The following is a 24,659-nucleotide window of genomic DNA, read 5'->3' as shown; positions in this document are numbered from 1 at the left end:
AATTAGTTTGTCAGTGTATTACACTTTCACCATTCCTTTTTGCTTAGCTTTTTAGCACTGACCTTATATAAAATAGTATACTAGGTCCTTTACATAATATACATATTAAGTTATACTCAATCTAGGCTTCAATATCTTTGTTTCAACGATTACATAAGTGCTAACATTGTCTTAATGTTAATTTACTTATATAGTTGAGAAAGAGGTGAACAATTTACCATTAAATGATGATAACGGTGACCAAGAAATGATGCGAATGATAATGAAAAATGGTGCCGTGGTTGATCCTCAATCAGAACTGGTCAATAAAGCCACAGTATTAAAAGATGAGAAGGGAGAATTCATGACTGCTGTACTCGGTATGGTTGATTTAATTAAAGGTTCCAATTCATTTTACAAGTAAGATATAGTTGTGTAGTACATTTTTGTTGTTGATCGTGTATTTGTGTGTAAGTTATAGTGTCACTTCATTTTTCTTGTGAAAGCACGTATTACTGTTTATCAAGATTACGACAGAAGGTTCGATATAGTTATTTCTGATTGGTGGCCCTATGCATACAAGAAGCCTGTGATTTCTTAATAGGCAATGTTAACTGTCCAACTGGTGATTAATCCTGAAGAACACCATTTGGGATTAAAAACTCCCCATAGGCTCTGACTCGACCATTAGTAATCGGGTAAAGAACTTCCCATGGTTTAAATACTTTCCTCGTACACCTTTTAATGACAAATGCTGTCACTAAATCTCTCATTCAATGGAGCCCAACATCTCTTTAAGGTCATGAAAATACATTTATAGTCGGAATTAAATGAGCGAACTTATGACTTTCCATAGTTGACTGTTTCCTAACTTCAGATAATTGTTTAACCAGTGGTGTTATGTCACAAACTAACAATCGCTTCTCTTTTTTCTATTTGTTCCGGCTTTAAATAAGAATGCTCATCACGAATCCCACGTATAAAACGTCTTCGCTGTACTTGGACGGGTGTTACCAATTTTCAGCTTAGCTATATGGTGATGCTACAGGACGTAGCCAAACATTTGGAGATAATGAAAATTGGAAACACCCTTTGTTCAAAGATATCAAATTTAACATATGCATGGCACGACTACTCGACTGTAACCTTGCATAATTAGTCTCATTATGTGAGGCTAGCGTCCTCGAAAATGACCCAAATTGTTTTAAGTCGTCCTGGCTTTCATTATACATAGATTGATCTTATCTGCTATATCGTCACCAATAGTGTTGCTTCACCGTACAAATGCAATATTGCTTGACTGTTTCTTGTGTCTCATTATTATGAGAAAGTGTATGTACAAGCTGTTGCCAGCTTTGAGGAAATATCTTTCCTTTAGATTGCACAATATATGAGAAATGATCAAAATCATCCTATGATAACCGTAGAGGGATTAGTTTGACTAATATGGCGTCTGAAATACTAGTCTCAATAATTATCGGTCGTGGCTGTATCGACCACATATTCACTATTCGTTAGGTCTTAGAACACAGACATGCTTATCAGCGTCCGACAATGATAGTTTTCCTTGACTTAAAAGCAGCATTTGACTCTGTAGACCGAGAGGTTCTGTGGCAGTGTCTGTCATTGGAAGGTGTACCTCAGAAGTACATAAACCTTGTAAAGGCTCTTCACTCGAACACTACCAGTCGAGTGAGAGCCTGTGGTGAACCGTCATATGATTTTACAACATCAAGTGGTGTCAGACAAGGTTGTCCACTATTCCCGTTTTTGGTTAACTTCATTATAGACCTATTGCTGGAAATAAAACTCTCGTCGACTGAGTTTTCAGCAATTGATCTCCTACCAGGAGGTGCACTTATCGACTTAGAATACGCAGATGACATAGTCCTGTTTGGTGACGACGCTGAAAAAATGCAAAATCTTCTGTTAGCACTGAGTAACAATGCCAGGATGTTTGGGATGCGTTTCTCCCCCTCTAAATGTAAATTGTTACTCCAGGACTGGCCTGCGTCAACACCTGAACTAAGGATAGGGAGTGAAGTAGTCGAACGCGTCGACAACTTCACTTATCTTGGAAGTCTGATCAGCTCTAATAGTTTGGTGTCTGACGAAATTTCTGCATGGGTTCAAAAAGTTCATTCGGCTTTTGCCAACTTACGTCACCTATGGCGTAGACGAGATATCCGTCTATCAAGTAAGGGACAAGTATGCTGTGCGGTAGTTCATTCTGTTTTACTTTACGGCTGTGAATCGTGGCCATTAAGAGTAGAAGATACTCGTAAGTCACTAGTGTTTTACCACAGATGTCTTAGAAATATTGCTCGCATCTGCTGGGATCACCGTGTAAGTAATAATAAGGCTAGATGCAGGGTATTATGGAATGATGGCAAATCAACTGATTAGGTTGTAAATCCTCATCGACTTGAGATGGTTGGGCGACGTGTTACGTATGCCTGAACACCGATTATTACGATGCGCAATTCTCATTAGTGTTGGAGACGGATGGAAGTTGGGGGTGGTCAAACCAAAACGTGGCATCACTCCATAAAATCACTAACTTCTAGTTCGTATCATGTTGGTAGAAGACTACTACTTCATTGGGGTCCGCACGATCTTCGTAACCAGTGGAGACTCTGTGTAACATGGCTCAGAATCGATCACAATGGCTTAGGTGTATACCTTTTTGTCTTACCTTAAATCGTGAGATTAAAATTACTATATACCTTTCTTTCTAAGAAATAATTCTTTCTCCCTGTATCATATCCCCATTGAAGTAACTGCTTCTGTGAATTAGGTGTCCATCTTGTTGTGCTAATGAGGTGTGGTAACTTGGACCGATGCATAGATGTGCCTGGTCCTACGTTGTAGATAACTGATTAACTGACTTATATTCTACAAATTAAATCCTGCATTTGCGGTTATTGATCATCGACTGAATAAATTTGTAAAGTTTTTTGACAGTGTTTTGTTCACCAAGCTAGATAATGTAATGTCAGAGCACTCATTATCGTTCTGGGCAACATCACCAACTTTTATTTCTCCATAATACTTAGTATGTTATAAGTGTGACAAAGCTCAACCATTTAACGTAAAGATGCAGTTACTATACCCGAAACTTGAAACGATATGCTACCTGATCCCCCCTAGGTCAGTATTTCAGTCTGTGATATATGACGACTGATGAACAATATTTCTGATCCATTTAGCCTTCAGGAAGAAGTAATTAAAAGCTAAATCGCTATGTAAAATCAGTTCATAAAGTCAATGTGACTGTTTGTGTCATCTTGTTAAGTGCAGACTACGTGATATTAGTCAACGCGATAATTGAGGTTCGTTGTTGGAAGCTTTCGGTTAGTATCACTAAAAATTAACCATAATGTTACGAATAGGTTCTTTCCGTAAATCTTGAATCTCGAAATTATCTTAGACGTTTCTACTCCCCGAATTCATTCATCGATCTTGAATTATGTTGCCTAAAGCTAACGCTACTGCATCTACCGTAGGATCTATCTTGTTAATTGCATCTCGTTGTATAGATATAATTTTCCAAATTGAACCGATATACATATATGTCCCAGGTTCTACTTTGTTTATGATTACCTGACTGAAGTGGATTATTCTAATTTATTCAAGAAATGTATTACTTACTTACTTTCGCCTATTACTCCCAATGGAGCATAGGCCACCGACCAGCTTTCTCCAACCCACTCTGTCCTGGGCCTTCTTTTCTAGTTCTGTCCAGTTCTTGTTCATTCTTCTCATGTCTGTCTCTATTTCTCGGCGTAATGTGTTCTTTGGTCTTCCTCTTCTCCTTTGACCTTCAGGATTCTATGTGAGGGCTTGTCTTGTGACACAATTGGGTGATTTCCTCAGACTGTGCCCAATCCACTTCCAGCGCTTCTTCCTGATTTCTTCCTCCTCTGGAATCTGGTTTGTTGTCTCCCACAGTAACTGTTTGCTGATAGTGTCTGGCCATCGGATCCGAAGTATCTTGCGTAGACAGCTGTTGATAAACACTTGTATCTTCTGGATAATGGCTTTCGTAGTTCTCCACGTCTCCGCTCCATACAGAAGAACTGTCTTGACATTTGTATTGAAAATTCTAACCTTGGTGTTGGTTGACAATTGTTTTGAGCTCCAGATGTTTTTCAGCTGTAGGTATGCTGCTCTTGCTTTGCCGATCCGCGCCCTCACATCTGCATCTGATCCACCGTGTTCATCAATGATGCTGCCCAGATATGTAAAGATTTCCACATCCTCCAAAGCTTCTCCGTCAAGTGTAATTGGATTGGTGCATATTGTATTGTATCGAAGAGTCTTGCTTTTCCCTTTGTTTATATTGAGACCTACTGTTGCTGAGGCTGCTGCTACACTGGTCGTTTTCTCCTGCATTTGTTGTTGCGTTTGTGATAGAAGAGCCAGATCATCCGCGAAGTCTAAATCGTCAAGCTGCATCCTGCCTGTCCACTGTATCCCGTGCATTCCTCCAGATGTTGACGTCTTCATGATCCAGTCGATGACCAGGAGAAAGAGAAACGGTGAGAGTAAGCAACCTTGCCTAACACCGGTCTTTACTTGAAACGAGTCAGTGAGTTGTCCTCCGTGGACGATTTGGCAGTTTAGTCCATCATAGGAGTTCCGTATGATGTTGACTATCTTCTCAGGCACGCCGTAGTGTCGAAGAAGCTTCCATAGTGTCGTCCTGTCCACGCTATCAAATGCCTTCTCGTAGTCGATGAAGTTGATGTACAGTGATGAATTCCATTCGATTGATTGTTCCACAATGATACGTCGAGTTGCGATTTGATCTGTGCACGATCTATCCTTACGAAATCCAGCTTGTTGATCTCGAAGTTGAGCGTCCACGGAATCCTTCATCCTGTTTAACAATACTCTGTTGAAGACTTTTCCTGGTATTGAGAGGAGAGTGATGCCCCTGTAGTTGTCGCACTTGCTGAGATCGCCTTTCTTTGGTATCTTGATGAGAAGTCCTTCTTTCCAGTCTGTTGGTACATGTTCTTCGTCCCAAATCTTACTGAAGAGGATGTGGAGTATTTTGGCAGTTGCTGCTACATTTGCCTTCAGTGCCTCTGCCGGGATGTTGTCTGGTCCCGCTGCTTTGCCACTCTTGATTTGTCTAATGGCCATGCTGATCTCTTCAATTGTTGGTGGGCCAATATCGATTGGGAGGTCTGTGGCTGCTGCTTCGATGTTGGGTGGGTTCAGTGGAGCTGGTCGATTCAAGAGTTCCTTGAAGTGTTCTACCCACCTGTTTCGTTGTTCTTCAATATCGTTGATTACTTTGCCTTCCTTGTTTTTCACTGGTCTTTCTGGTTTACGGTAATCTCCAGCAAGTTTCTTTGTTGTATCATACAGTTGTCTCATGTTTCCCTCTCTTGCAGCCTTTTCCGCTGTCATCGCTAAATCTTCCACATATTTACGTTTGTCGGTCCTGATGCTCCTCTTCACTTGCTTGTTTGCCTCTGTGTATTCGGCTTGTGCCTTGGCTTTTTCCGCTCTTGTTCGGCTGATATTGATTGCTACCTTCTTGTTCCTCCTTGCTTCAATCTTATCCAGTGTACCAACAGTGATCCACTCCTTGTGATGGTGCTTCTTTTGGCCCAGAACCTCCTGACATGTTGAAACGATTGCCTCCTTGATACCTTTCCAGCTGCTCTCTATGGTGGTTCCCTCTCCATTGAGTAGATCATGAAAGGCCTCGAACCTGTTGCTGAGGGCTATGTTAAATTCGTTGAGTTTGTCAGCATCTCGAAGAAAGGCCGTGTTAAACTTTTGTGATGTTGTCCGCGCCATTGTCCAGTGCTTCTTGAGTTTTAGTTTCATCTTGGCGACCAGCAAATGATGATCGGATGCTATATCAGCTCCTCTTCTGGTTCTCACATCCTCCATCGTCCTCCTGAACTTTTTGTTGATGCAGATATGGTCGATTTGATTCTGTGTAGTGTGATCCGGTGAAATCCAAGTGGCTTTGTGTATGTTTTTGTGTGGGAATATGGTGCCACCTATGACCAGTTTATTGAAGGCACATAGGTTTGCAAATCTCTCACCGTTTTCGTTCCTTCCTCCCAGTCCATGTTGTCCCATGACGTCTTCGTATCCAGTGTTGTCCTTTCCAACCTTGGCATTGAAATCTCCTATCAGAATGGTCAGGTCCTTGGTTGGGCACTTCTCGAAGATCGACTGCAGCCTATCGTAGAATTGGTTTTTAGCGTCTTCATAGTAGTCGTTGGTCGGCGCATAGCATTGGATGATGTTCATTGTAATGCCCTCTCTCTTTGTTTTGAAGGAGGCTTTGATGATCCTCGGTCCATGAGATTCCCATCCTATAAGTGCATTTTGTGCTTTTCTAGACAGCATCAATGCCACTCCTTGTGTATGTGGAGCATTTTCTTCTTCATGACCGGAGTATAACAGAAGTTCCCCTGAAGCTAGTCGTTGTTGTCCAACCTGTGTCCAATGTGTTTCATTGATTCCAAGCACTTCCAGGTTGTATTTCCTCATTTCCGCAGCAATTTGGAAGACTCTGCCGGTCTCCCACATTGTCCGGACATTCCATGTACCTATAAAAATTGTCGCTCTGGTTGTAAGAAGGTGCATCGGCCTCATGACTTCCGAAGGAACTCGGCTTTCATCATGAGACGTCATAATTATTCCTTCTACTCCCAGGGCAGAGTTTGAATGGTTTGAATGATTTTTTCTGGTTAGCGTTTTTTTAGCGAGTTGATTTTCTACGGGATGGGGTCGCTAACCCATGCCCAACCCTCCTCCTTTACCCGGGCTTGGGACCGGCAGTAGCCCCTGGAGGAGCTACAGGCGGAGTTAAGAAATGTATTAGAGTTATATATTTATTGTGATACATAAATTGTAACACTTAACTTGTATATTAATAAGTATAGTAAAAGCTCTGTAGACTATGTCGTCTGATGTACAGTTTTTTCTGTATGAAAGCACCACTATCGTATATAATGTCCATAGTACCCTACTACATATGATCATTTGTGCTGGGTACATTTTCTAATGTCCCTCATCAATATATCCCTTTACTTTTTTTCTCATTCACGACAAATTATTGGATGACTATGTGTTTTTATTTATTCTTTCAAATAATAACATATCCTCCCTCCCACTGTATCGCAGACTTCAAGCACTTCAATCTGATAAATCACCACGTTGTTGGGTATTTCGTGCATGGGGTCGTATTGGTACATCAATTGGTGGCACTAAAACTGAATCGTTTCCTAATGCCAATTCAGCTCGTTCAACATTCAAAGAGATTTATTTTGAAAAAACTGGCAATGAATGGGAAAGTCGTAAAAACTTTCGTAAAGTGCCACATAAATTCTATGAATTAGAATTAGATTATAATTCTGTAAGTGAACTGTTATATTTTCTTTTTTTCCCTTTGATTACTAGATGCAAATTAAAGATATTGGCTTATAGGGTTGATCAAAAGTGTGGTACCAATGTCACTATTGACAGTGAGTGATCGTTTCACTATTTTGAGAATTGATTGCAGATGAGACTGTACTACTGGGTACCGACTCAATAGTTCTTACGGGTAAATGTTTGCCGCCCGACTTGAATTTTTTTGCTTTCTATTCCTGACGCGGTTGTGGTAACACACTGTTGGGAGTAGTCCCACTCTAAAGTCGAATGGTGTTCCCTAGTTCTTAGTGGTACCTTAACCGAGTTCGACCTGTGATGAATACAACCTACAAATTAAACCAACCACCAAGAAAACCACCTTAATCGAAAACAGTTGTTTTCTTTAAAAAAGAATAAGGACTATAAAAAAACAATTGGTTCATGGAGCTTTAGTCACTCTACGAACTCAGTGGCTTAACAAAATGTATTCTAATTACTTCGTGAAAGGGAACGGCTCAAGTATAGATCAATATTCTAAGTTATTGGTAAATGAGATAGAGATTTTTCAACTCCAGATTTGATATTCATACAGTTATGTGGTTGGATCAACCCAGTTAGACAATCTATTTTGTTGATGAACTAATTAGCCCATCTCATTTAATCAATATTGTGGATCTCAGTTTTAGGTTGTTTAGAAATGTAGCGGATAAAGAGCAACGTATTTGTCCTAAATATGAGTTCTTTACAGTCACAGACCATACTGTATTTTCTAATATATTGTTGGTCAATAAGGTTTTAAAGGTTAAAATCGTATTTGTTTACGATTAGCGTAAATCTGTCTCAATGATCGTATTAAGATCTGCTTAATTATATCACCTCGTAAACCTGAAAGTTTTGAGTTTGATCCAGTGTGAGAATGTGAATACACACTATTGAAGAGTTGAAAACCTCTTTCCTCTTATATTTGTAAAATAGTGGCTTGATTAGTAATTCAAGAATTTGGCTACTAACCATTCAGTTGTAGATTCAAGTTTATTTCAGATAGTCACGAGTGGGGGGCATATTTGAAACAAGAGTGTTAACTTTTAATTGTCTTATCTCTGATCTTCATGTTGACGTCATAATTCAGTGTTCAACAGACGTCGGATTACGTAGAGTTACCATTTTCATGTGATTGTGTGCTACCAGTTAGAAGGCTAGTTAATAATAAAACAAAGTCATGTTGCTTTCTAGTGTACATTGTCTGAATAAATGCAGTATAAGCTGATATTATCTTTACTCACCTGAAACCCTACAATACATCGATATTCTGATTGGTTACTTGAAAGATTCTAGTAACATCTGTTACCACTTCAGTGGCGTATATATATTTTACTTGCGTATATCATCAGTCTAATTGCACCAATATTCCCAAGATCTATGTGTTTGAAATGCTGGTCAACAAAAAAGTACGGAATTATAACTAAAGATAGAATGGTAAGTTAGAATGAGTCAGTATTAATTCCTTTGCTTTAAGCGATAAGTTTTCAGTAATATAAGATAAAAATTTATGAGATCACTTCCCATATGTTCGAAATTGAGTGACTTTGATCCTTATCCCTATCATTACAAAGCATGTGTATCTGAAGCATTCTATGAAAAGAAGTATTTCTTCTTAAACCTTACTTACTTACTTACTTACTTACGCCTGTTACTCCCAATGGAGCATAGGCCGCCGACCAGCTTTCTCCAACCCACTCTGTCCTGGGCCTTCTTTTCTAGTTCTGTCCAGTTCTTGTTCATTCTTCTCATGTCTGTCTCTATTTCTCGGCTTAATGTGTTCTTTGGTCTTCCTCTTCTCCTTCGACCTTCAGGATTCCATGTGAGGGCTTGTCTTGTGACACAATTGGGTGATTTCCTCAGACTGTGCCCAATCCACTTCCAGCGCTTCTTCCTGATTTCTTCCTCCTCTGGAATCTGGTTTGTTGTCTCCCACAGTAACTTGTTGCTGATAGTGTCTGGTCTTCTTAAACCTAGGTCAACACATTTGTTACGTGTATCACAATTTGGCTGAACTATTGAATCCTTACTTGATTCTATCAGTTCAAGAAAAAATCTTTTATTTATAACGCTTTTATAATTGGTTGGTAAAAGTATAGAATAGTGACAGGCTAGTGAGGATCAAGAATGCGACTTTTAGGTTTCTACGTAAAATTGAAATATCAGGGATAACAAGGAGTAAAAATGCTATCATTAAACTGCTCAAAATATTTGTAATTATTTATTTATTTAATCACATACATATTGGTACAAAGGGCACCAGATACATATGCGCCACACAAAATAATGAGAATAGAAGGAGAAAGGGGTAAGATGCGTATATGTAAAAGAAGGAAAAAAAGAGAAGAGTAATGATGGGGGGAACTGAAATGTACTACCAGAAGAACTCTCTCAGTTAAGAAAGTTATAACCACTCTTTACGAAGAAAGTAAAAGAAGGTTACAGGAGGATCACCACTGGATTCTATTCTGAGCCATATCTGATAACGTCTCTAGCCACTGTGTTGCACCATCTCTCGGACCCCAGCCAGGGAGTCGTGAAGGACCAACAGAAGCCAGTCCTTTGCAGCTTTCTTTCATACCACGAAACCATGTCGTACACTGACCATCTCTCCGCTTTTTCCAACCAGTCCCAGAGTCGGCAAATTATGCACGGCGTGGAATTCTCTGGGACGACATTCGTAAAACATGTCCATAGCGAAAAACTAAATTTTGCCACTATTCAGTAAAATGATAGCGTTAAACCTATCAAATGTTCAAGTGTTTCCTTGTAGGTTGTATATCTTAGACAAGTTGGTATTACACTTGAATACTAATCCCAAATATTAAATCGTGCAACAACTCTTAACTTAGTCGTACTCTTTTTTTCGGGAAGAACTAATCGGACAAAGTTTTATGAGTCTATGCATGTAATTTATTCATCCAAAGCAATTTCTCATTGTAGTTGATATCAATTCCTTTGAAAACCCACACCTTAAACCCCTTAGCCCCTGTCCTGAATACTTGACCCTGAGTAGGAACAATGTTAGGGGACTTCTTTCAGATCACTGAATAATTTACCATTCTTATGACAATAAACATCTTATTAATGTAGGGGGATTTGTAAAGACTGTAGAATTTTTAAAGTTTTAAGTCGTTAACTGATCTTAGCTAGATCACCATTGATAACCTGGAATCACTGAACTGGATGGTCGTGTATGCACACTGCTGGAGAGTCCGATTTATCACTGACCATCGCAAAAACAATAAGATTCAACAAAACTGTGATTACACAAATCCAGTTCATTGACGAACCTATTATTGATGATGATAAAAGTTGAATGTATTTGTAATTTGTGTTCTATAAAGAAGTTATGCTATGGTTTCATCTATGTTACCTACGTTGATGTAAATCTTATCATACACTTTTAATCCATGTGTTTTCATTTTACAGTCGAAGACGAATGAAATTCAAACTATCAGTAATATACCATGTAAACTACACCCAGCTTTACAATCACTCCTAAAATTTATTTGTGATGTTAAATCTATGGAAAAAACAATGGCGGAATTTGAAGTAAGTTAATTTTTGTTGAAGAGAGGAAGGTGACCTATTTCTTCATTGTTCTTTTCCTGTACCCACCAGTTTTGTCTTAGGTCGCTAATCTATATTACGTGCTAAAGTCGTCAATCAGAATTTCCTCTATCTCTCGCCTACTGTTCCGTTTACAACCTAGTGTCGTAGACTTAGACTTGACAAATTATACTTGCTGGTCTGTACAGTTAACACTGAGCTGGTGCAAGCTAAGCTTCTATTGGTCTGCTATCCACATTCTTCTTCTCCATCCTCTGCCTAGAGTTTGAGAAATAGTCAGTGGCCACCTAATATTATATCATATTTTAAGCACACGTGGGTTTATATGCAAATATAAACTAGACCACATCACACTATAAATTACTAAATTACAATGAGCATAAACAAACCAAAAGTGGTAATGAGCAACAACGTTTCATGGGTTAAACGAAAGCTTATGATAAACGGAACATATATATATATATATATATATATATATATATATATAATATTCCATCAAAATAGTTCCAAGGTGTTAATGTTTCTCCAGTCTTGGTTCTGATGCATCACTACCTTTCATTGGTTATCTCATTTTTATGATGAAAACAAGATCAACTATGTTCAAGCTAACAAAGCCTTAGATATTTTAAAATTCTAATCGCAATACACCGGTTGACCTTTGAAGTCCTATCCCAAACAGATTGGTTGTCAGGTTTGAGGACGAAGTCGTATTGTAGTCTATACTAGGGTGTACTGACAACTGAGTGTTTTCCACAAACAATCAACATTTCCGCTCATGTTACTTTCCCGAAGACGGAACAGTTGGATTGAAAGCTGTCCGTGAAAATACCACACCCTTTCTAACATGTCACTGATTTCCAGTATCTGTTATAAGGTTTGAAAAGTAAAGACCCAACACTACAAAAGCCCCTCTCAAAAGATCGTCTGTTAAAACTAAGCTTCATGGAAAAAGAAAATTAATCCAGTTTGCCAAATCTCTCATTCCATCCATCGATGTTACTGTTTAATAGCTGTTTGGTGGGGGGGACAATATCAATCTTCGGCATTTATGGAGTTAACAACTAAATATACTGACTCAGTACATTACCGACAAGAAATGTACAACAGACTATTACGTTAGATTTGCTGCAAATGTATAAAGTCAACCCAGTTTATCATACTTCACATTATTAGCACAGTGATAAGAAACTAACTGAAGAGTCTAAAAAAAGCTTAAAATATCGATAACAAAAGTTACTATTTATTATTTGAACACATAAATATTGGTACAAAGGGGCACCGAATACATATGCACCGCACAAATCTCATTTGATTTGTGTGAGGGCTGTAATACTGCCCAGGTGCCCAAACTGAAACAGGTGGTTTTCTTAGGGGACCACACCTCGAGCCTTTGACCTAAAGGTCTGATCCACAAGGCAGTGGAGCATCGTGATGAGATGCAGTCCCATGATAGCCGGTGATCAACGATTGATTCATACTCCATTTGTTCCCTCAGGATACTGGAGCCAGCCCATGTGCACCATTGGTTTGGAATTGTGGTTTTCCAACTGCCCTAGGTGGACTTTCCCTGTCGACCAACGCGGTTAAAGCGCCGGACATTCGCTTTTGGTCCTCTCAATTTCGTAAACAACAATAATGCCACGAGAAAGCAGTGAGTAGGACTTCCCTGACAGAGATTATATACGCGTGGCCATGTGAAAGCATTTGGAGAGGGAGAGCGGACTATCCCCACTCTCGGCCGTACCAGGGCATTTGGGGGCGATAACAAAAGTATATCTCGTATATTCCCTCATATTCTCATCTCAGATTGGAACCCACCGGTACCTAATAATTAAAAGTTTAAAGATCTTACCACAATTTATTCGCTGCTTTAAAACCTCAGGGTAGTGGTCTGGTCACATTAGTTTAGTGGAACTCGTCGACGATATTCAATCTTATGCAGAAGAGAACTTTCAGGTCTTTTGAAAAGTCTATTTTGTCTAAATTATCTTATTTTCAATATTTCACCTTCTCATAAATATTTCCTGTTTTCTTCGCAATCCATGTGTTTTTTTAGCTTGATCTAAGAAAAATGCCTTTAGGTAAACTGTCTAGTAATCAAATTCATGAAGCTTATGATGTATTAAATTCTCTTAGTCAACTTATTACTTCACGTCCTACTAAACAACAATCTCAATCATTGGATCGTACACAAATACTAAGTGAATCTACACGTTTCTATACATTGATTCCACATGATTTCGGTTTCAAAACACCACCAATGTTAGATAATAAGAAAATTATTACTAAGAAGATACATATGTTAGAAGATTTGTTAGAAATTGAATTAGCTTATAAAATGCTACAAACTAAAGGTGATTCTAAATGTAATCCATTGGATGAGCATTACGAACAGTTACATACTAAATTAGAGGTAAGATGAAACAGTGTTATCTGGATTCTTTTGTTTATTCTACTTGCGTGATCGTGTCATTTAATTATTGACTTAACTAATCGCTTTATTTCTGTTTATCTGATCAACAACTCACTCTTTGACCATTTTTTATTAACATAATGACTAGAAATCTTAATCTAGATTGGTCCAATCAAGACATGAGGATAGCAACGATATACTCTGTAACTGGGACCAATATGTGGCAGATACGATCTACGGAACTGCACGAAATCCAGTGTATGTTCGAAATCAGATTTACGGTAGTTGTATTCACTACAACTCAGAATAATCAATCCATCTTAGAGTTTATATTCAATGATAACTTTATGTTTGTACTGATGAATAGGTCCTTTTAAATTTAAACCTATCATTTTACTGGAAAATAGATTAATGTTGTCATACTGAATTCAGTGTAATGATTAATAAGGTTCAGTCAGTCAGCTACAACGTAGCACCAGGCACACATATGCATCGGTCCAAGTTGCCATACCTCGTTATCAGAACAAGATGAACACCGGATTCATAGAAATAGTTAATTTAGTGGTGGAAGTATATAAAAGATAGGTTGTATATAAGGATATAGTATAGGAAGGAAGAACGTTATGACTCAATTTTAATTTTAAGGTTTAAGGGAAGATAGAGAGTGTATACACCTACGCCATTGTGGATTAATAAGGTTACAATTTATGTAACTCTGTTATCTGTCTAATGACTGACTGAGATAAGTATAAGCTAATGTTGGCATATGTTTAAGAAACACATAGATCATAACTACTAATGAATACTTTAATACACACAAATTAGAAAGTTTTAGATCGCTCTACTTTTTCAGATTCACTGATGGTCATCCCTTAATTAAAAAAAAAACTGTTCAGCATTCAATCCCAAGGGGGTTTCACAGCGCAACTGACTTACAAATAGGAGTCAATCAGAGGGACAAGCAAAGGTCACATGGTCCATATATCAAAATATTGTGTCTATCGTGTGTAGGTGATTAGTTTAACTTATGAAAACGACATTAAATATTAAGTAAGTTAACGTTAAAAGTGGTCCAAAAATATCCAAAGAACACTAGGCAATAGATAAAACTGGGTGGAATATGCTAAGAATTAACATCATACGAGTTAGATTAACCAATTTTACTAATTTTGAATGTTCAACATTGTTGGGGAGATCCGAAAATTCGTCGAAAAAACCAAAAGGGGCTCTGAAAACGCTGAGAAACATCTTATCCACTCAACATTCGATATATGTTTTACCAACAACATCTAGAAAGTGGAAAGTCACATGTCACTTTTCTGGTTGGATGGTTACCCATACTTCTACTATGTTTATTAGTGTCCCAGTACTTTCCCGAGGCTCAAGGTCATCTAGATTTTCTGTACATGAACGAACCCTAGAGTAAAGCGTCTCTTCCACATTCCGCGCCTTTTCTCTCGTGTCCAATTTGCTGTGTAGATTAACTTTACCATCCTGTTACTTACAAACTTAGGGTTAAGATTTATAAGGAGAGTTAGAAAAGGAGAATAGAACTTAGTTTCATTTAAAACTCCTGACTACGCATCAGATCACATTAAATACTTTAACACGTAATCTACCTTAGATGCAGAGCTTGAGCACCGTCCTAAATTCGCACTCGGGTTGCGTAATAAATGTTCTTATTTGTTTCTAACATTCTAAAAATCAATAATGGTCAATTTTCATCTAGTTAATGCTAATACACAAGTTACCTATCACTTCACTCAAAATTTCACGCAAAATCCGTGAGAAGTTATCGTGATTCTGTTTGGTTAACTCAGGGGCGTCAGTATATTATACTTTTGCTCTTTTAAATTACGTAGACTAAAAATGTTGGATTAGAGACGAGTTCTTCATCTAAAGTTAGATTTTGAGTATATGTGGATAATTTCCCACAACAATGATCCTGTTCACAAATTCATTCACTTATGATGTAATTCAGAAACAAGCACTCTTTTACTGAACGTAACACTCGATAAAATCGTACAATGGACATTAAATAGTCACTCAATAATCAAGTTGGTACAACTAAACACTAACTTCGGTCGATAGAATTAATGCAGATGACGTAACCTACTGGACCCAGCTGTCCAATAACTGTTCAAGGAACCAAATTCAATCAAGCATAAGGTTGAAGACAGTCATTAAATGGAGCATAAGCAGGAAATCAGCTTTATACATAAGATAGTTTCTTATATAATTACTACGACTAGATATATCTATCCTCGCTCATTAATCGACCAATCGTTGATATAGAATAAATGTAATGTGGCTAGCAGGTGGACGCGCGTTCTGTCCTATTTGGATTGCATCTGCATCCTGTAGTTGATGTTCACTTTGGGGTTTAAACTCAGTACCGTTTGTTTCAATCAGTGATTGATCACTTTTCACCGTGCACACACCAATTGTATCAATCTGTTAAGTTTTATAAGCGACCAGATAAAATTTATTCTTGATTATAGTGATTTTTCTCTCAACACATAATTGAATGTATATGTTTCTTTATTTCTATGTGTAAACCAACATAGCCTTTAGATAGTAATTGTGAAGATTATAAATTGATTTTGGATTATGTACGCGAAACTCATGGCGCTACACATACACAATATACACTTGAAGTATTAAATATCTTTGAAGTACATCGTGATGGAGAGGATAGTCGTTTTGCTAAGTGTAAAATCGCTCAACATAATAAACAGCTGTTATGGCATGGTTCACGTCAAACTAATTGGATGGGTATATTGTAAGCTTCTTTTTTTTCCTATTTTTTCAAAAGCTTTTTTTGATTTTCTACTCTCAGCTATAAAACTATTGAGTCCTTCATTTATTCTGTTTAGTTTTTATTTTCAGAAGAGGTTTTTGTGGAGATTTAGTATTTTCATAATTGAAAGCATATGTCAATTGAAGCTAGACCACCAGGGTAAACTTGGAAGCACTGTACGGCCGTTTCGTCTTATTGTGGGACTGGTAGGTCCTGGGTTCAAGGTCGTGGATGTGCATTGCTGAGGAGTCCCACAATAGGACGAAACGGCCGTCCAGTGCTTCCAGGTTTCCCCTGGTGGTCTAGTTTTTATTTGCCGAAATAGTTTATAAATTGAATTTTCAGCTATCATTCATAATATGGTACCTGTCAAATATGTGCGCTAATCCGAACTCCTGCAACTTGTACTACAGGGAGATGAAATTAATAAGTTGAGTAACAAAAGAGATCAAACTAAATTTTTTATATCACTGTCAATTATCACGTGAAGGAATTGCCAATCAGAATATCGACTTCTGTGACCTTGTCCTTGTGCTAAACCAATGACATGTCAGCTTTGAATCGGCTCTGAATCCTTTTTGATCCGCTGTATAGTAGCTTCTCTTTTAGCCCTGCCCATCGATTCCAAAACACAATCTCACCCTCCACTGTATAAATAATATATTTCAGACATACATAATTTATGTATATGCAGACCGGATCGCAGCACACCATGAAATGAGAAATAACAATCATACAAGACCAAGCCAAAAATGACTGTTAGTAGGGGAGATTGTAGCTAACAAATTAATAATAGTAAATCGTTTAGTGGTAGCTAAGAGGCCAAATGAAAGTTTATGATAAAAGAGGTATAAATATATAGTCTAGATACTTAGAGTTACGCAATAAGAATACATGTATAGTTTCAGTCTATAAATAATTCCCGGTATTTACCAATGATTTGTTCTTTGGATACAACAAAACTATAGTAGCGATAATAATAAGATGGATTTAGCATCGAGCCCTCAAATACCCTGACATAGCTAAGAGTGAGGAGAGGTCTCTTCGAAATTCTGTCGTGTAACCATGAGTATATAGCCAGGATACTATTTACGAATTTAAGAGGACAAGAATGGGATTTAAAATTAATCGATCACTCGGTGGTGATCAATGTCAAATGTGTCGATAGAATTCGATCTGCACTGAGGAGGACCTGATAAACTTGACATTAATCACTACCTAATGATCACTCCATTGTAGATGCATTTCAATCCTACTGGAGGTCAGTCGCGGCCCGGATAGCTAGGTGGTAACGTTTCTGACTGTGAAGCTGGGTGACATGGGATCAATTCCGTCAAGATTACAGGTACACGTTGATGACGAGTGTCAAACAGCACGAAACCTAGATTCAAGGTTTCCTGTCGACTACCTCCAACCACCACCTCACGAAAATCAAATATCAGTCGCTTAAGCCAGGTTGCTGGGTACGGAGTATCCACCTAGAGGAGTTGAGAAACTGATTACGAACCATTGGTGCACATTGTTTTCACGATCCTGGAGAAACAAATGGCGTATGAACCTATTATCTGGTCACTGGCCGTTGTGGGACCACATCTCCACTTTGTGCACTAGACCTCTAGTTCCAAAGGTTTGTGGACTAGCCCCGAAAATTTTTCTAACGCTACGTAATTCGGTTTGCACAACTTAACTTCCATACCCACATGAGTAGACTAATTTTTCATTTTGCACTTTCACCGGTTTCTATGTTCACACTATTTGTGTTTTCGCTTGATGTTCAGATCTCAAGGTTTACGAATTGCACCGCCTGACGCTCCAGTTACTGGTTACATGTTTGGCAAAGGTATTTATTTTGCTGATATTGTCAGTAAATCAGCTAATTACTGTTTTACAACACAATCTCAACCGGAAGGTCTCTTACTATTATGTGAAGTTATCCTAGGTGATATGAATGAATGTTTACAAGCGGATGCGAGTGACTTACCGCCAAAGTATCATAGTCGTAAAGGTAAGCAATCCAATACTTTATCTTTTATTTTTCTTTCGATTTTGTTCTCTGGTATTATCAAACTAAGTGGAATAAATCACTCATTCAAGTTCGCTGACTTCACTGATGACACTCTCAAATCACATTAGATGGGGAAACTCTGGAAAAGGTGGAAACTTTCATATACCTGGATAGCATCATCAATGAATAAGGAGGATCTAATGCAGACGTCAAGGCGAGGATTAACAAAGCAACAAGACCATTCCTACAGTTAAAGAACATACGGAACTCAAAACAAATGTCAACCAATATCAAATTCACAATCTTCAATACAAACGTCAAGACAGTTCTACTGTACTGAGGTAAAACTTTGAGAACGACTGCAACCATCATTAGCAAAGTACATTTATTTATAAACAAATGTCCACACAATATATTCAATATCCGTTTTCCGGATACTTATAGAAGAGAACAAACCAGCTTTCAGTTGAAGAGGAAATTAGGAAAAGATTATGCAAATGGATATGACATACATTGTGGAGGTCACCAAACTGCACCACGAGGCAAGTGCTAACTTGGGATCCTGAAGACAAACGGAAAAGAGGAAAACAAAAGAACACATTGCGTTGAGAATCAGAAGTAGATATACAAAGGATGAATAGTACTTGACCGCTGGAAGGGATCGCTGTGGAAAGAATTCGATTGAGAATTTTGTTCAGCACCTTACAGTCTATGAAGGGTAACAGGCGTAAGCAAGTGATAATGAGTAACTGATAACATTCACAGTCTACCTTCATGCGATTGCTGATTCATCAGATTTACCAAGACCGAATCAAACCGGAAGGACTCTCTTGAATCTTTCGAATATTTAGAATATGAATATGTACAAACGATTAACGGTTTTACAATCAATAAAAATTAGTTTTATTTCAGAAACAATCCCACATTCAAAGTGTCAAACTCAATTACTGCTGAGGTGTCCCATAATAGGACGAATCGGCCGTCCCAGGGCTTTCAGGTTTTCTATGGTGGTCTTGCTTCAGGAATAAGAATTGCTAGTTTGAAAATAATGTATCTGTATTATCATAATTGAAAGTGTGAGTCGATTGAAGCTGAACCACCATAGAAAACCTGGAAGCACTGGATGGCCGTTTCGCCCTATTGTGGGACTCCTCAGCAGTGCACATCCACGAGACTGGTAGGTCCTGGGTTCGAATCTCTCGAGGCTGGATCGTAGATGTGCATTGCTGAGGAGTCCCACAACCGGACGAAACGGCCTTCAGATGCTTCCAGGTTTTCCATGGTGGTCTAGCTTCAATCTTCTCACGATCTCAACTATTGAAATCAAGTTTTATCTTTTCTTTCTGTGTTGGCAGTTATATGTTGAAATGTTGTTGTATGGTACTAGTTGCCCTTATCAAAATTGGGCAAAATCTCGATTGACAGTTATATTAAAATACTCATTTCATATTACTAAATTACGATTTGGGTATCTGTTTTCGCTCTATAACCAATCGTGACTCTCTTTCATCTGTGTTATCCTTTTTTCATTCCTATCTATCTAGGCATTGGATCAGTTACACCGGATCCATCAACATTCCATACTAATAAAGATGGTGTTGTATATCCTATTGGTAAACCGATTGATTCAAATGTACCAAATACCACTTTATGTTATAATGAATACATTGTATACAATGTATCACAAGTCAAACAAAAATATTTAGTTCGAGTGAAATTTCATTACAAATGAACAACCAAACGAAACTAGTTCATTATTCCCAGCTAACATTGTCATTTCAATGACTCCATTTCTTGCATTAATCCTTTTGCTCATGATCTGTGTACGTGTGTCTGTGTGTGTGAGTGGGTGTTTATTGATTAAAATCTCGGTGCGTTTTATTACATATATATATAATTAATTTTACTTATTTTCCGGTGTTTGGATCATTTAGAGTATTCTTTTTTCATTTATCTTTAGTTGCATTTCATACCAACAGTATTATCATTCTTATTTTCATTATTATTATTAATGATAGAGCTTCATACATATACATATATTTGTATCATTCATTTTAACTCCTGAGATCATTTCACAGAGTCAATAAATCAATCAAATATGTCCATACTTTGTTTCTTTTTTTTTCTTTATAAGCACTAGTGTTGACAGGAGAGTAGTTTTGTCGCTCAGTAGACTGATTTTAGTGCAGTTACATTCCGTTCTTTATCTGAGCTGGCGGGGATGTTAGAATCATAATCTTTTGATACTCATTTGTAAAATGTGCGCTCTTCTTCTCGAAATGCTCTCACATGGCCACGCGTATATAGCCTCTGTCAAGGAAGTCCTACTCACTGCATTCTCGTGGCATTATTGTTGTTTACGAAATTGAGAAGACGAAAAACGAATGTCCGGCGCTTTAACCTGGTTGGTGGACACGGGAAGTCCACCTAGGGGAGTTGGAAAACCCTCATTCCAAACCAATGGTGTACATGGGCTCCAGTATCCTGAAGGAACAAACGGCGTATGAATCAGTCGTTGGTCACCGGTTACTATGGAACTGCATCTCATCACGATGCTCCACTGCTTTGTGGATCAGACCTTTAGGTCAAAGGCTCTGGTTGTGGTCCCCTAAGAAAACCACCTGCTTCAGTTTGGGCACCTGGGCAGTATTACAGCCCTCACACAAATCAAATGAGATTTGTGCGGTGCATATGTATCTGGTGCTTTCTTGTGCCAATATTTATGTGTTTAAATAAATAATAAAAAGTAGAGAAAGTATGGCTGTTAACTTGTGGAAAATAGCTTTTTCATGAAATCCTCCCATTTTCAAACAACAAATAAAACATGTTACACTGAAATAATGTTGAATTTGTGGAGAATAGCTTTTAGTTCAGTGGGATGATTTAAATAGAGTTGCGCTGTCGCAGATTAGTGGATAAAACTCTATCAAAAAGTAAAACGATCACGAGTGTTCTATTGGGGAGAAGTAGTAGTGTAGTGAACAAGAACACGGGTGGGGACAATCGAATGTATTTAAGCACAAATTACAGACTATCTCACTAAATTCTGATAACCATACAGTAAACAGTTAATTTACAAAATAACAATCAATTGTCTCAATCTTAACTGTTTCTTCTGCAAATATCAGTCCATCTTCTCTGATTTCATTGTTCATGCATTTTTATACCGATTACGCTTCATTCCTGTTCTTTTCTTATCGATTTTCTGCAAAATACATTCTATGTCTGACCATCGTTATATACTACTTATGTGGATATAAGTAGACCACATCACAGTAGAAGAAGAACACATGCTTATAGTTTGTCATTAATTCCTGGCTAATGATTCGCATATAATGTTGGTCAACTTGAATAAATTCGGAGAAAAAACGGGATCAGAAATGATGAGTAGCAGTTATGAGTAAACTTTAATGATTTCACAGATAAAAGTTACTGAAGATGAAAAAGCGGAACTATTAAGTTCAGTAAATTTATTTTTCAAATTGTAATGAGAAAATATAATTTTATTTTCACATTTTCAAAGTGTAATACGACAATATTTTGATTCAATACACTAGATAGAAAGTGCATCATATTACACTTGAGTATACAATTCACAACTAACAGCTGATAGTTAATAGACTAGTGGCTATCAGGACTGAGTAGCTGGGTGGATAACGCGATGGTGTTTGAAGCGAAAGGTACCGGGTTCGAGTCCCAGAGTGAACATCAAGTCTGATATGCAGGTACATTCAGCTGATGAGTCTCAAATGGGACGAAACGCGCGTCCTGGATTCCACTGCTAGCCACTATCCATCTTTGCTTATAAAGCTTATGACTTCAAGCAATATCGAGGCAGTCCGCACAAAATGCACATATGCCAATAAGAGACTGACCAGTTGCAGTCCTAAACATCAATGGGAAAATTCAAACAAACAGTACTAAGTGAATTTAATAGACTAGATGGTTGCTTTTTTCCTTAGTACAACTTTTTCAGTGCACGCATAGAATATAGTTCATAGTGAAACCATAGTAGAAATCATTCAAAAGGAATTATTCACAATATTAAGTAAAACTAAGCATTTATCTTTGTTCTCTGCACAAATCACAATCGTAATTGTATGGAAGACTATTGAGGGACGTCAACCTAACCTTTCAGAAATTCACCAACCTACTAGGGTGTGAAGATGGTTAACAATGAATATAAGGAATCAAAATCTAGAGTTTTTCATTGCTAACTGACATCAACCCCAATGCCGAAATGCTATTTAACCGTGTGGATGAATGATTTTTGAGCCCAAATCCAATACTTGTTGTCCTGAGACTGATTGGTTCGTGCATAAATTATCATCTGTTTGATACTATAAATGAAATAATAAGCTCTTCATCATCATTACAACTAATCGAATTCAGAAAATGCTTGAAATACACAATCTTCGATAAAGTGACCCTAAGTACGATTACAGCAGTTTTGGTTTCGTATCATACATGGTTTGTTTCCAGCCTCCCCCCCCAAGCACGAACAACGTATCCTCTGTTATATCCGAACGAAGACTAAAGGTATAGTAACTCTCAGGAACAATTTAGGGATGAATTCACTTAGTATTGTTTGTTTGAATCTTCCCATTGATGTTTAGGACTGCAACTGGTCAGTCTCTTATTGGTATATGTGCATTTTGTGCGGACTGCCTCGATATTGCTTGAAGTCATAAGCTTTATAAGCAAAGATGGATAGTGGCTAGCAGTGGAATCCAGGACGCGCGTCTCGTTTTATTGCAGTCCTAAACATCGATGAGTGAATTTAAACTTCACCCCATTGCATAAGCAAGTTGCTATCAGGACTCAGTAGCTGAGTGAATAACGCGATGGCGTTTGAAGCGAAAGGGTACTGGGTTCGAGTCCCATAATGGACATCAACTCTGAGATGCAGGTACATCCAGCTGATGAATCCCAATTAGGAGGGAACGCTCGTCCTGGATTCCACCGCTAGCTACTGCCCATCTTTGCTTATAATTTAGGGATGATTATTGAAATATATATTCTAATTTCATAATTGTTAAGTAACTAGATTATCTATATTCCTTTTATCATAAGCTCCCGATTAACCCATTAACTACTGTTGTATGGTCTGCTGTTCTTCATAAGTTACCAGTTTATTATCCACACTCTCCCTACTCACAGACACTTTGATCTTGATCATGTCTAATTGTTATTTCTCATTTTATGGTATGATATGATCTGGTATGCCTGTGTATAGACTACGTCCTCATGGAATGTAATATTCGTTCATTGGTTTTGGTTACTGACTAGAGAATCTTGGATGAATAAGAACTTATCAGTTAGCTGGTGGTTAGTAGTTCTAGTTTTGTATGTGTCATTGATCAACTCATAGATACTAAGTCATATCAATTGGTATTCTGATTGTTGATTTTCTCATGTGTTTTTAGGTTATGGTCACGAGTCATAACAGCCTGGTATATGTGTGTGCATATCCATCTGAGTTGCTACACGGATAAATGAATGTTAAGGTACTAAGTATTATTGATGTTGAAAAAAACATCACGCATTAAGAATGTGATTAGAATGAATGGATTCCTGAAGTAAAAAGTAAATGATCTTTTTAAAATTCAAGATTTATGAGAAAACAAAGGACTAATGTATCTTTGTCATTGCGACCAATCCTGAGTTATGACTCTCGATGCTTTCCGATTAAAGCACACGATAATCTCGCTGACACCCACTCTGCATCTACGGACATGATCAGATCCAGCAGTTATTGACTTCATGATAATAATGCCACATTTTCGTTTGTCTGCTTTCTTTCAACCTAATTCTACGTCAGTCAATTCGGTTCGTGGTAGTTGAGCATACAAATTCCTATCCTTACAATCTCAATTGATAAGGGTTCGTAATCTCATCAACTGATTTAACATCTTTCCCTTAAGTCCTCGCCTATTCACAACATTTATTTATTTATTTCAACACATAAATATTGGTACAAAGGGGCACCAGATATATATGCACCACACAAATCTCATTTCATTTGTGTCAGGGATGTTATACTGCTCAGGTGCCCAAACCGAAGCAGGGGTTTTCTTAAGAGACCACACCTCGAGCCTTCGACCTAAAGGTCTGATCCACAACGCAATGGAGCATCGTGATGAGATGCACTCTCATGGTAGCCGGTGACCAACGATTGATTCATACGCCATTTATTCCCTCAGGATACGGGAGTCAATGTGCACCATTGGTTTGGAATCAGGGTTTTCCAAATTCCTAGGTGGAGTTTCCTTGTTCACCAACCCCGTTAAAGCGCCGGACATTCGTTTTTCGTCTTATCAATTTCGTAAACAACACCCGTGGTGCGAGAAGGCAATGAGTATGACTTCCCTGGTAGAGTCTGTATACGCGTGGCCGTGTAAAAGCATTTCGACAGGGAGAGCGAACAAACCCCATTCCCGGCCGTACCAGGGCATTTGGGG

At 38.0% G+C, this 24,659-nt stretch overlaps 1 protein-coding gene across 1 annotated transcript in view; it reads left to right on the top strand.

Annotated features, from left to right (window-relative positions):
• Positions 1 to 20,171, top strand: part of Smp_129260 (poly [ADP-ribose] polymerase, putative) — a gene marked incomplete at its 5' end in the record, with an annotated part of 39,591 nt that extends 19,420 nt beyond the window's left edge. Inside the window, 7 exons of the mRNA XM_018794754.1 lie at positions 195 to 399; positions 7,141 to 7,372; positions 10,840 to 10,962; positions 13,037 to 13,393; positions 15,961 to 16,175; positions 17,972 to 18,198; positions 19,743 to 20,171. Coding sequence (XP_018647027.1) covers positions 195 to 399; positions 7,141 to 7,372; positions 10,840 to 10,962; positions 13,037 to 13,393; positions 15,961 to 16,175; positions 17,972 to 18,198; positions 19,743 to 19,930 — 1,547 coding nt within the window. The 3' untranslated portion in view covers positions 19,931 to 20,171. The remainder of the gene's footprint in view (positions 1 to 194; positions 400 to 7,140; positions 7,373 to 10,839; positions 10,963 to 13,036; positions 13,394 to 15,960; positions 16,176 to 17,971; positions 18,199 to 19,742) is intronic.
• Positions 20,172 to 24,659: the final 4,488 nt, after the last annotated feature.

Source organism: Schistosoma mansoni, assembly GCF_000237925.1.
Source record: "Schistosoma mansoni, WGS project CABG00000000 data, supercontig 0183, strain Puerto Rico, whole genome shotgun sequence".
Lineage (NCBI taxonomy): Eukaryota > Metazoa > Platyhelminthes > Trematoda > Strigeidida > Schistosomatidae > Schistosoma > Schistosoma mansoni.
This window is presented reverse-complemented; position numbering and strand designations above follow the sequence as displayed.